Below are 14,367 nucleotides of genomic sequence, written 5' to 3'. Positions count from 1 at the left end.
GTGGGGCTACCAGACTAGGAGAATTCTGGGAAGACGAAACACAGATCCAGTTACCAGCCCAGACTCAGAGGAAGCAAGATGAGACTGTCTCACTGAGAAAAGGAACCAAGCCACTTGGCTAAGCATAGATAAGAATTATGGGTTAATTTAAGTTGTAAGAGCTAGTTAGTAATAAAACCGAGCAATAGGCCAAACAGTTTATAATTAATATAATCCTCTGTGTGTTTATTTGGGATTGAATGGCTGCAGGACCAGGCAGGACAGAAACTTCCATCTACATTGGAGTCCAGTCGTAGAGAAGGAGGAGCAATAATATAAGCAAAGAGGTCAAGACCATGATGCAGAAACCTACAGAAACAGCTGACCCAAGCATTTAGGTGCTCACTGACTCCAGAATAACAGCTGGGGAACCTGCATAAGACTGAACTTGGCCCTCTGAATGTGGGTGACAGTTGGTGGCTTGGGCAGTGTGTGGGGCCACTAGCAGTGGAACCAGTATTTATCCATCTCTAGTGCATGAACTGGCTTTTTGGAGCTGATTCCCTATGGAGAGATACCTTGCTCAGCCTAGATATAGGGGGAAAAGGCCTTGGTCCTGCTTCAAGTGATGTGACAAGACTTTGTTGCTTCCCCATGGGAGGCCTAACCCTCTCTGAGGAGTGTGGATGGGGGGTGGGGTAAGGGAAAAGTTGGGGAGAGGGAGGACAGGAGGGAGAGGGAACTTGGATTGGTATGTAAAATAAGATTGTTTTAAAAAATAATAAAGAGAAAAATATTTTATGTCTTTAAGTGTTTTGCCTGCATGTGTGTCTGTGTATCACAGAAACCCAGAAGCAAATGTTAGCCCTACTGGAGTTAGATAGTTGTTAGCCCCCACTGGATGCTGAGAATCAAACCCAGGTCCTCCAGAGGCAACTGCAGAGTCATCACTCTATCTCATCTGCTCCAGTTTTTATTATTTATTTCCTCCACTAACTTAGGGCTCAGACTACTTTGTAAGCCTAAGAGCTAGCCAACACCTGCATTCTCCTCAGCCTCTAGTCAAGACTCCAGGTTCCATACCAGCCCATTGGGTTCAGGCAATAGGCCAGCATCCACAGACCTAAATAACACACCATACCTAACAGGCAAAAGTCCCACCACCTGCCCAGCACTGAGCCAGTTTCAGGCTCAGAAGATGCAGTCACAGTAGACAATACACACTGGATACCTAGTATAATGACTATCATTTAGAAGATCTACAAAAAACAAATGAATTAATAGGTTAAATGATAGTCTTTAAGTGTAAATAAAATTAAAAATTTGACATACTTTATTATTTATAATAGAACCAACCACTAGCATTTGTTACAACTTGATGGCTGATAGCACAGCCATCAAGTTGCACTCATTTTCAAAAAGTTCTCATTAGTCAGGTGTTACTATCAACCCTACTTTATACAAGGTGAAGGAACAGAAGTTCTATGGCTAGCTCAAGGAAGAACTCTGATACTACATGGGTTTCAGAACTGGGGTTCTTCTGAAAACTCACATCTCTAGTGAAATATTCACAAGTATGTGAGTTACTTATTCTGCAGGGAAGCTTCAACTTACCCTCTCTGAAGAATAATATTTTGAGATTTAGGAAATTTAAACGAATTATTCAAGAAATATTTGTGAATCACTTAAATTGTACTGCTTACAATTTTCATATATTAATACTTCAAACTTTTAATCACTGCATTTCACATCCTGGAAGTGAGTAAGATTTCAGTCTCTGCAGTAGTTACAAGGTCTCCATGTTTATTAGTGCCTGTCATTGGAAAGGGTCTATTTACATGCCATTAGGAATTCCTGGTTGTAGCAATTGCAGCTTTGAAGCTTGTCCTGGAACTTGTTCTGTAGACCAGGCTGTCCTGGAACTCACAGAGATCTGCCTGCATCTGCCTCCCATGTGCTAGGATTAAAGGTGTGCACCACCACCACCCATTGAGTATATACATACTCTCAATGTTCTTACAACATGCAATCATGAGCAAACAATACCAGCAATGCTTCAGCCTTGCCTAGGATACATATTTTCCTTGATATGCCAAAGACCAACTTCCGAGTAAAGCTAATTTCCCACAGTACACAATCTTTCAGAGATTAGTTCCCAGTCACCTCCATTTGTAATTCTCTAGTCAATGATTCTACAAATAAAATTTAAAGAGGGAACCACTAACTTCTGACATCCACCCCTGAGTATTACTTTCACAATATATAGTTTTGTAAAATAGCCAAACAAATGTTTTATATTCAGCTTTGTGGGATGGATCAGTAATGTTAAACAGAACAAAAAGAGATACTCACAATACATCCTTAAAGTCTCCAAACACGTACATATGCCGAAAACTGTCAATAGCTATGACAGGACAATCAGCTGGAGTTTTCTGGATATGCAGAAGAGGATGTCTAAATTTGTCACAGTCTGCATGTAAGAAATTGATTGTACCTTTGAAAGAAACAAAATTTTAAGAACTACATTAGAATATTTACTAAATTCTCTAATTATGAACTCTCAAAACCAGCATAATAAACAACATCATCAACATTCTTGAAATTAACACAGACAAGAAAAACTAGAACCTACAAAGTATTTAAAAGAAGCAAAATACTTTGAGTTCTCAGGGCAGAGTCCAATCCCTTAGAAATTATAAGAAAACCCAAATTTGAATGATATTGTGAATTTATTTTTTCAGTTGGCAGTCATCTGCTGTGTAGGTTCCCTAGATTCTGATAGCAAGTCCCTGAGTCTAATACACACACTGTTCCCTTGGGACTGACTTCATGCCCCTTATGTCCCTGAGTCTAACACCACACTGTTCCCCTGGGACTGTCTTCATGACCCTTGTGGCCTAATGAGCTATTTTTAAGTCCAATTCAAATCCAGAATGTTTACTGACTAAAATAAGCATCTCTTTACTAATCCATTAATTTACGTTGTTTGACCTTTTATCCCCAATGTAGAGAAGCTGTTTGATACCCCAAATTCTGCTAAAATACCATGGAGAAACGCAGACAGCTACCCAACTTTCATACAGAAATAAATGTGGATCAGAGTGTGTTATCTCTTAACAATGTGCCTGGAAATGTCCTTGGAAATGTGTCAGAGAAGCACTTAGGTCCTGGAAAAGGTTCCCCAAGCAATACTATTCACCTAGGACCCCACTTTTCATGCTATTTGTTTTTTCCCTATATAAAAGAGTCATAGTAGAGAACACAAAAGCAAACACAAAGAAAACACTGCTTCACACCATAACTCCACTGCTTCCTTGCCCTTATATCTAAACCCACATGTTAAAGTAACTTGTTAAACTTTTAGCCTAAGTATATTTAGGCCAAATATATAACAGAAAAGGAAGAGAAAGACAGTGAAAACAGATGAAAATAAACCCCTCAAACAATCTACCTTTTTCACTTATTAATTGCCGGGCTACTTCATTCTGGAATGTTTCTAAACTTTCTGTATCCTCTTTCATGTGGAAGAGTATGAGAAAAGGCAGTCCTTCTTCTGTCAATTCCTGCAGAAAGAAGTTTCCGAAGAAAATCAGTGGTCTCTCTATTCAGTTTAGCTGTTTCCCAAGTGGAACAAGTGTGGACTCAATCCATGCAACTAACAGTTGCAAGTAATCAAGAAAAAAAGGGTCTAGTTGGTATGAAAAGCAATGAGACTTAACAAAGAATGAATTCAACCATTTGCATCTTAGGTATGAGTGCTTAGGAAACATATGTGCCCTGCTCTCATATAGACAAGGATTCACCTGAAAGGTCCTTGGCCAATCTGTTAACCCAGTGGTTCTCAAACGGTAGATTGCAACACCCACAGAGGTCACATATCAGATATTTATATATTTACAGGATTTATAACAGTAGTAAAATTACAGCTATGAAGTAGCAATGAAATAATTTCATGGTTGGGGGTCAGCACAACATGAGGAACTGTATTAAAGGGTCACAGCATTAGGAAGATTGAGAACTATAGTTGCTAGCCAGTACTGCATATATGACTACAGGGACAGCCTCTTGAAGCTAGTTAGGGTGAGCAAAGAAAGAACCATAGTTCTTAATCCAGGAGTGAGACAAACATTGATTAGTATTGCCAGTCTTCACAAGTCAAATTGAAAACACAAATGTACCATGTGAGACCTACCCAAAGGTAGAAAGTGTTTTAGGGACAGAAGACAAAGCTCCACATTACAGTCATTTTCAGCCAACAGTTTATCAATATTATTAACAAACAGCTAGCTGCCTTGCATGTGTCTTTCAATATGCACACATACAATCTACCTTGAAAATGACAAAGTGCTATTAAAATTTGTATTCCTGTTATTTGAGAGTATAAGAAACATGAGACAGTGGATTTGAGTCATCTAATATTAACAAATGGCATCTTCTTATTTGGATTAAAAACTCCAGAAAGGTCCTCCTCATGTAGTTATCTCCATTAGCTATTTTGAGGGTCAAATTTAGAAACTGTCTCAGCATGAAGCACTGATATCATTTATCTTTAATAACAATTATTTTATAAATTCCCAAGACCTATCATGTGAGAAAAAAGGCTTCCTTTTGGGTCCTATCTCACATTTAAATTTGTTTCACTTGTATATATGGAAAAATTATTAAGCTTATAATATTAATGCTTCTTTTAATTGAGAGGTAACTGTCATTCACAAAAATCCATCATTTTAAGTGGACAATGTGATGTTATATTCACAAGGTTGTACAAAAAAAGTCATCACCCCACCAGCACACACTCATCACATCACTCCACAGATAAACCTTACATCTATTAACTGTGCTTCTCCATCTTTCCCTGCTCCCATTTCCTGGCATAACATTCATCTTTTGGTAATTAGATTTAAATATTCTTCTTCCTCATCTTCTCCCTCTTAGATTACATTTTTTGTTAATCCTCATTTACTGACCCTACCCCCCTGACTCTCTCTTTCTCCTTACTTTTCTGCCCCACCTTGCACCTTCCCCTAGTGTAACAGTTTCCATCATCAGCTCATAGGATAGCTTAGCTCTGTGTACAAACCGAGCTTAATGCAGAATTAACAGGTGGGTTTCCAATTGCCTGCTTGTCCACAAAGTCTAATTAACATGATAAACACGTGAAATGAGTGACAGTACTCGCCTACCTCTGCACTGCTCGGCACACCTTCTTCTTTCAGTCCTTGCTCAGGACTGCACTGTCTCCTCTTGAAAGCAGCCCCCCTATGCTACCCCGTTTCTAAAGACAAAAATTACAGGCATTTCATGCCTGGTTCTGCTCCCAGATTTCCTACACAGAAACATCTGGCAAACACAGAACAAAAAACAAAGAAATGGGTTTCCGGTTCTGATTCAGTGACCCTGCATGGAGGCATCTGACGCCAGGGGTTTGCTCTCCGGATCCGAGCTCGGCAGCAGAATCCGACACACCCGGACACTGCCCAGGCGCCGGTCACAGTCCCAACTCCATCCACAACAAGAGGACAGATATCAAGAGTATTGAAACTGTTTGCATCTACCAGAAAGGAACCTTGGTCCAATACCCACCAGGAGAGGAAGAGACTCCTGCTACACCCACCAGAAGAAAGGATGAGAAGAGGTCAATGTAAAAGCACATTCAACAACAAAAACCTAATATGACACTACCAGAGACTAGGAAAAATACACCAGCAAGACCTGAACATCACAATGCAGATGAAGCAGAAGAGAATGACCCTAAAAACATCTTCATGAAAATGATAGAGGATCTCAAAGAGGACATGAGAAAATTCCTTAAAGAAATGGAAGAAAAAACAAACCAAAAAAATACAAGGTATCAACAAATCTCTCAAGGAAACATTTCAAGACCTAAAAACTGAAATAGAGACAATAAAGAAAACACAATCTGAGGGAATGCTGGAAATAGAAAAAGTGGGTAAACGATCAGGAACTACAGACGCAAGCATAACCAACAGAATACAAGAAATGGAAGAGAGAATCTCAGTAGTTGAAGATACACTAGGAGAAATAGACTCATCAACCAAAGAAAATCTTAACTCCAACAAATCCCTAAGACAAAATATCCAGGAAATATGGGATACTGTGAAAAGACCAAACCTAAGAATAATAGGTATAGTAGAAGGTGAAGAAATCAAACTCAAAGGCACAGAAAACATATTCAACAAAATCATAGAAGAAAACTTTCACAACCTAAAGAAAGACATGCCAATGAAAATACAAGAAGCCTACAGAACACCAAATAGACTGAACAAAAAAAGAGGTCTCCTCACCACATAATAATCAAAACATCAAACATACAGAATGAAGAGAAAACATTAAGAGCAGCAAAGAAAAAAGGACAAGTAGCATTAAGGCAAACCTATCAGAATTATACCTGACTTTTCCATGGAAACTCTGAAAGCCAGAAGGTCCTGAATAGATATTCTACCTACACTAAGAGACCACGGATGCCAGCCCAGACTACTATAACCAGCAAAGCTTTCAATTAATATAGATGGAGAAAACAAGATATTCCATGACAAAACCAGATTCAAACAATACATATCCACCAATCCAGCCCCACAGAAAGTTCTGGAAGGAAAACTGCAACCCAAGAAAGTTAACTACAAACAAAAAATATAAGCAATAGATAATCCCACTTAATCAATAGCCAAAAGGAAAAAGGGATGAAATCCCTCACACAATTTTTCCACCATCACCAAATCAAAAACCAACAAGAACGATCAATCAATGGTCATTAATATCCCTCAACATTAATGGTCTTATATCCCCTATAAAAAGACACAGATTAGCAGAATGGATAAGAAGACAGAATCCATCCTTCTGCTGCATACAAGAAACACACATCAACTTCAAAGACAGATGGTACCTAAGAATTAAAGGTTGGGAAAAGATTTTCCAATCAAATGGACCCAAGAAACAAGCAGGGGTAGCAATCCTAATATAAAACAAATTGGACTTTAAACTAAAAGCAATCAAAAGAGATGAAGGAGGTCACTTCCTACTCATCACAGGAGAAATCCATCAGGATGAAGTCTCAATGGTGAACATTTATGCCCCAAATACAAAGGCATCCATGCTTGTAAAAGAAACATTACTAAAACTCAAATAACACATAAAACCGCACACACTTATAGTGGGAGTCTTCAATACCCCGCTCTCACCACTGGACAGGAACAACATACAGAAACTTAACAAAGAAATAAAGGAACTAATAGAAGTTATGGCACAATTGGACTTAACAGATATCTATAGAACATTCCATCCAAATACAAAACAATTTACCTACTTTTCAGCGCCACATGGAACCTTCCCTAAAATCGACCACATACTTGGCAACACAGCAAACCTCAACAGGTACAAAAAAATTGAAATAACCCCCTGTATCTTATCAGACCACCATGCTTTAAAGTTAGAATTCAACAACACGAATTACAGAAAACCTACAAACTAATGGAAATAAAGTAACACCCAATTGCACAATTCCTAGGTAGAGGAAGGAATAAAAAAAGAAATTAAAGATTTCCTAGAATTCAATGAGAATGCGGACAAAACATACCCAAACCTATGGGACACTTTGAAAGCAGTGCTAAGAGGAAAGTTCATAGCGCTAAGTGCCCACATGAAGAAACAGGAGAATAATCACACTAGAGAATTAACAGCACAACTGAAAGCTTTAAAACACAAAGAAGCCAATACACCCCAGAGGAGCAGACACCAGGAAATAATCAAATTGAGGGCTGGAATCAATAAAATGGAAACTACAAGAACAATACAAAGAATCAATATAACAAACAGTTGGTTCTTCAAGAAAATCAACAAGATGGACAAACCTTTATCCAAACTTACCAAATAGCAGAGTGAACATGCAAATTAATAAAATCAGGTATGAAAAGGGGGACATAACAACAGACACTGAGGAAATCCAGAGAATCATCAGCTCATACTTCAAAAACCTCATACTTCGAATACTCCTCAAAATTCGAAAATCTAAAGGAAATGGACAATTTTCTGGACAGATTTCACTTACCAAAAATCAATCAAGAACAGATAAGCATCTTAAATAGACCTACAACCCTTAATGAAATAGAAGCAGTCATCAGAAGCCTCCCAACCCCCCCCCCAAAAAAAAAAAGCCCAGGGCCAGATGGCTTCAATGTAGACTTCTACCAGAAATCCAAGGAACAGCTAATACCAATTCTCCTCAAAGTATTCCACACAATAGAAGCAAAAGGGTCATTACCAAACTCTTTTAATGGGGTTTCAATAACCTTGATACCCAAGCCACACAAAGACACAACTAAGAGAACTATAGACCAATATCCCTCATGAACATTGATGCAAAAATTCTCAATAAAATACCGGCAAATCGAATCCAAAAACACTCAGAGAAATCATCCATGATCAAGTAGGCTTCATCCCAGGGATGCAAGGATGGTTCAACATATGAAAATCCATAAATGTAATCCACCATATAAACAGACTGAGGAAAAGAAATCATATGATCATCTCACTAGATGCCGAAAAAGCCTTTGACAAAATCTAACACCCCTTCATGATAAAGGTCTTGGAGAAATCAGGGATAACAGGAACATACCTCAACATAATAAAAGCAATATACAGCAAGCCAACAGCCAATATCAAATTAAATGGAGAGAAACTCAATGTAATTCCTCTAAAATCTGGGACAAGACAAGGCTGTCCACTCTCTCCATACCTCTTCAATATTGTCCTTGAAGTTCTAGCTAGAGCCATAAGACAACAAAAGGAGATCAAGGGAATACAAATTGGAAAAGAAGAAGTCAAACTCTCACTATTTGCAGATGATATGATAGGCTACATAAGTGACCCGGAAAACTCTACCAGGGAACTCCTTCAGCTGATAAAAACCGTCAGCAAAATGGCTGGATACAAGATTAACTCAAAAAAATCTGTAGCCCTACTATATACAGATGACATACTGGTGGAGAAAGAAATCAGAGAAACATCACCCTTTACAATTGCCACAAACAACATAAAAAACCTTGGGGTAACAAAAAACAAAAACGTGAAAGACCTATACGGGAAGAATTTTGACTCTCTAAAGAAAGAAATTAAAGAAGCTACCAGAAAATGCAAAGATCTCCCATGCTCTTGGATAGGCAGGATCAACATAGTATAAATGGCAATCTTGCCAAAAGCAATCTACAGATTCAATGCAATTCCCATCAAAATCCCAACACAATTCTTCACTGACCTTGAAAGAACAACTCTCAACTTTATATGGAGAGACCCAGGATAGCCAAAACAACCCTGTACAATAGAGGAACTTCTGGAGGCATCACCAACCCTAACTTCAAGCTCTATTACAGAGCTATAGTCCTGAAAACAGCTTGGTATTGGCACAAAAATAGACAGGTAGACCAATGAGTTGAAAAACCCTGATATTAACCCACTCACCTATGAACATCTGATTTTTGACAAACAATCGAAATTCATACAATGGAACAAAGAGAGCATCTTCAATAAATGGTGCCGGCATAAGTGGATGCGGACATGTAGAACTCTGCAGATAGACCCAAGCCGATCGCCCTGCACAAAACTTAAGTCAAAATGGATCAAAGACCTCAACATAAACCCATCCATACTGAACCTATTAGAAAACAAAGTGGGAAATACCCTTGAATTAATTGGTACAGGAGACCGCTTCCTGAATATTACACCAGTAACATAGACACTGAGATCAACAATTGATAAATGGGACCTCCTGAAAACTAAGAAGCTTCTGTAAGGCAAAGGACACAGTCAGCAAGACAAAAACGACAGCCCACAGACTGGGAAAAGATATTCACCAACCCCACATCTGACAGAGGGCTGATCTCCAAAATATACAATGAACTCAAGAAGCTAGTCTCCAAAACACCAAACAATCCAATTAAAAAGTAGGGTATAGAACTAAATTGACAATTCTCAATAGAGGAATCTAAAATGGCTGAAAGACAAATAAGAAAGTCTTCAACATCCTTAGCCATCAGGGAAATGCAAATCAAAACAACTCTGAGATACCATCTTACTCCTGTCAGAATGGCCAAAATCAAAAACACCAATGACAGTTTATGCTGGAGAGGATGTGGAGAAAGGGGAACACTTCTCCACTGCTGGTGGGAGTGCCAACTTGTACAGCCACTTTGGAAATCAGTATGGCGACTCCTCAAGAAAATGGGAATCAGTCTACCACAAGATCCAGCAATTCCACTCCTAGGCATATACCCAAAAGAAGCACGTTTATACAACAAGGACATCTGTTCAACGATGTTCATAGTAGCACTATTTGTAATAGCCAGAAACTGGAAGCAGCCTAGATGCTCCTCAACCGAAGAATGGATAGAGAAAATGTGGTACATTTACACAATGGATTACTACTCAGCCGAAAAAAACAATGGAATCTTGAAATTTGCAGGAAAATGGATGTAACTAGAAGAAACCATTCTGAGCGAGGCAACCCAATCACAAAAAGACAAACATGGTATGTACTCATATGTGGATTTTAGACATAGAGTAAAGGATTACCAGCCTACAATCCACACTGCCAGAGAAGCTAGTAAACAAGGAGGGCCCTAAGAGAGACATACTTGGTCCCCTGGAGAAGGGGAAAGGGTCAAGATCCCCTGAGCAAATTGTGAGCTTGGGAAGAGGGGGGAGGGAGCTAGGAGAATGAGAAGGGGAGAAGAGGAGGGATACAGAGGACATGAGGGAGCAGAAAGGTTGAGTCAGGCGAAAAATAGAAGATAACAAGAATGGAGATACCACAAAAGAGGGAAACATTTTAGGTTTACAGAGAAATCAGACACTAGGGAAATGTCTGGAGATCTACAAAGATGACACCAGCTAACAATCTAAGCAACAGAGGACAGGCTACCTTAAATGCCCTCCCCTGATAATGAGACTGATGACTGACTTATATGCTACCCGATAGCCCTCATTCAGCAGCTGGTGGAAGTAGAAGCAGACACCCACAACTAATCAGTGAACTGAACTGGAATCCAGATGCAGAGAAGGGCGAGTGAAGAGCAAAGGGGTCCAAATCAGGCTGATGAAACCTTCAGAAACAGCTGACCTGAACATCAGGGAACTCTTGCTCCCCAGATTGGTAGCTGGGATACCAGCATGGGACTGAACCAGACCCCAGGAACATGGGTTTCAGTGAGAAAACCTCGGAAATCTACGGGATCTGCTGTAGTAGTTCAGTACTTATCCCTAGCATAGGTGTGGACTTTGGGAGCCCATTCCACATAGAGGGATACTCCCTGAGCCAAGACACACGGGGTTGGGCCTAGGCCCTATCCCAAAGGATATGATAGACTTTGATGACACCCTATGGAAGGCCTCACCATCCAGGGGGAGCAGAAAGGATATGTGATAGATAGGGTTTTATTGCAGGGGTGGTGGTAAGGGAGGATGGGAGGGAGAAGGGAACTGGGATTGTCATGTAAAATAATCTTGCTTCTAATTCAAATTTTTAAAAATCTGAGAAAAAAAGAGAAATGAGTGCTACTGAATAAATACTACTATGAAAGAAGACTGGTCACTTCCCATGGAGTAGATTTAAGAGCTAGGAATTTAAAATAAAAGCACATGTCACATTATTTTATTATACTCAATAGAAGTGTGTATGAACATGCAACTATTAAGAGAAAGAACACACAAATCTGAAAACATATGATATTAGTTTGAAATATACAGCAATGAATTTTCCAAAATCAAATATGCAGTAGCTGGTAACTGATGCTTCCCAGGCTCCTATGTCTATCTGTGTCTACAACAACAAATTCTTTACCAAGCATACCTAAAGTATTCAGAAAGATTCTAAGAGAACGTGAATCAAGAGAAACAAATGCTTTCCTACAGTTTAAGTGTTGCATGGATGGTTGATTCCAACATATACTACATCTTAAGACTTATTAAATGTAGGGCTGTGGAGATGCCTTGGTGGGTAAAAGTGCTTGCTGTGTGACCCTGATGATCCATATGGGATCCCTAGCATTAATATAAACAATCAGATGCATAAGGCACATCTGTACCATCCTGGGGAGATGGGAGGAGGTCCAAGAATCTGCAGGAGTTCACAGCCAACAGCCTGGAACACACAATTCAGATGCAAACAAGAGAACCCTCCTCCAAACATAGTAGAAGACAAAAAACTTGCAAGCCCTTCCCCCACCACACACAGTGAGTCAATAAAAAAAAAAAAAGAAAAGAAAAAAAAAAGGATAATTACTAAATGTAGCAACTTCTACAGGGAGAAAATGTTTCTGAAACTTTTCTAAAGCATCTGTATGATGTACCAGCATTCAAATCTTGAGCTTTCCAGCTAAGGCAATAAAGAAAAGTAAGTATACTAAACACACACAAGGTCTTGGGAACCAAGACAACAACCAGACATCCAATCATCAGGTGAGCCATATAGTCTAATCTTTCTCAAAGTTAAAGATAGGAACAAAATGAAAAAGATTTCAGAGTAACTGTTCAATTGTTTCTTTGTATTTTAAAAATGAGAGGAACTAGGAAAACCTTTAATGGCAAAGGACTGCCCACAGTAACTAAGATTTGTCCTTCTAAAGGAAACCTACTTAGACAGGGATCTTTACCCAACAGTGGGTATTAAAAGCACATCAGTTATTTTCAAGTCCATTTTCAAGATTATTACCAAGTATAGCTATTACAAGAAATGCAAGAAGGATTCCAGAATAATGAAGGTGCGTAGCTAGTGCTTATGCATTATGAAAACAGCTAAGATACAACTGTGCCGAATGTATGATTCTTACAACTGGTAACTGCTAGACAGCATGGCAACAGAGGCAATGAGTTCTTTCACACAACTGAATTAAAGTCACCCACACTGGAGCCCCCATACCTCTCCATTTTCAAATGTTATTTCTCGGACCAGAGGGACACATTTGTCTTGAATCCAGTTGTAAGTTACATCAAAATTTGTCATAGATCCCAAGTATACCATGTCTGGCACAGAACGCTGTTATAAAAACAGAAATAAAAATTAGATTACTGTAATCTTTGCTGGTAAAAACATATTTTAAAATCCATCTACTAACCCAGAAACATCAAATATGAATTTCTAAGAGAGAAGGTAATAGTTTGTCCTTTCTAAAAAAGGACAAAACTATGGTATTTAGGGACTTGGTAATCTAATTTGTGATGTAAAAGATTCCTGCTCCTCAGATTTAATGACCACATTACACTAAAGGCACTACTGGATTCTGAAAGTTAGAGATGACACTGAGGAACTACTATTAAAGAAACACACCTAAGAAAGCAAAGGCCAGTGCCCATCTGTCCATGTTTGAACACAGCTTGGGTGGGTCCTCTAAAAGTTCCTGAGCTGGAAACTTGACACTTTATACTCATGGTAGAGGGTGGAGAGTAATTAGGTCACTGAGGTGCCTCCCCCATAGGTTTTCAGGGTTAACTTGTCTAAAAAAGAGCAAATTTGGTCTTGGCTGGTCTTGCTTTCCCATCTCACCACGCAGCCCATTTTGTCTGTCTTTCTCCTTTCTAATCCTTTACCATGACAATTAAAGGGAGCATTAAGGATACCAAACAGAAGGAACCACACAGTCTTAGACTTTGAGCTTCTCAAGTGTGAACAAAAGAAGCCTCTTTTCTTCTTAAGTACCCACCTTAGATGTCATATTATAACAACAGAAAATAGATTAAAAAACTATCTGATTTAGGAGGTGAAAATGTGCTACAAAAATAATGATAAATTATTTCTCTACATAAAAATTTATTCTAGTGTCAAAACATAAACACATTAAAATAAAAACTGTGACCTTGGCTAGGTGTGATGGCACATGCTTTTAATCTCAGAACTTGGAAAGCTGAAGCAGATGGATCTGTCAGTCTGAGGCCAGCCCAGTCCATATGGTGAGTTCTAGGATAGCCAGAGCCACATAATACAGAGAGACCCTGTCTCAACACACACACATCCAAACCAAGCTATGACATGAAAAAAATATTTATGTTTCAATCTTTAGGATGTGAAACATTCATGGTGATAGACCTTTATGTCCATTTGAGAAAACATTACTGGAAATTTTGCTTCTTCTTCTTCTTTTTTTTTTTTTTCCAACTGTTTTTTATTTGAATTAGAAACAGGATTATTTTACATGACAATCCCAGTTCCGTTCTCCCACCTGTCCACCCCTACCACCACCACCCCCAACTAAAACCCTATCTATCACATATCCTTTCTGCTCCCCCTGGATGGTGAGGCCTAGGCCCTATCATCAAAGGATACAATAGACTCTGATGACACCTATGGAAGGCCTACCCGGAGAGGTAAAACTAGCTTTCTCC

The 14,367-nt window shown here is 39.0% G+C and overlaps 1 protein-coding gene across 1 annotated transcript in view; it reads right to left on the bottom strand.

Moving 5' to 3' along the window:
* The window catches only part of Erp44 (endoplasmic reticulum protein 44), a 95,102-nt gene that overhangs the window by 12,847 nt on the left and 67,888 nt on the right, over nucleotides 1-14,367 (bottom strand). The window contains exons 8-10 of the mRNA XM_027403121.2: nucleotides 12,908-13,024; nucleotides 3,431-3,542; nucleotides 2,332-2,473 (exon numbers count right to left, since the gene is read on the bottom strand). Coding sequence (XP_027258922.1) covers nucleotides 2,332-2,473; nucleotides 3,431-3,542; nucleotides 12,908-13,024 — 371 coding nt within the window. The remainder of the gene's footprint in view (nucleotides 1-2,331; nucleotides 2,474-3,430; nucleotides 3,543-12,907; nucleotides 13,025-14,367) is intronic.

The sequence above is a fragment of the Cricetulus griseus genome, chromosome 2 (assembly GCF_003668045.3).
Source record: "Cricetulus griseus strain 17A/GY chromosome 2, alternate assembly CriGri-PICRH-1.0, whole genome shotgun sequence".
NCBI classification, from domain to species: Eukaryota; Metazoa; Chordata; class Mammalia; order Rodentia; family Cricetidae; genus Cricetulus; species Cricetulus griseus.
The sequence above is the reverse complement of the archived record's forward strand: the minus strand, read 5'-3'. Positions and strand labels throughout refer to the sequence as shown.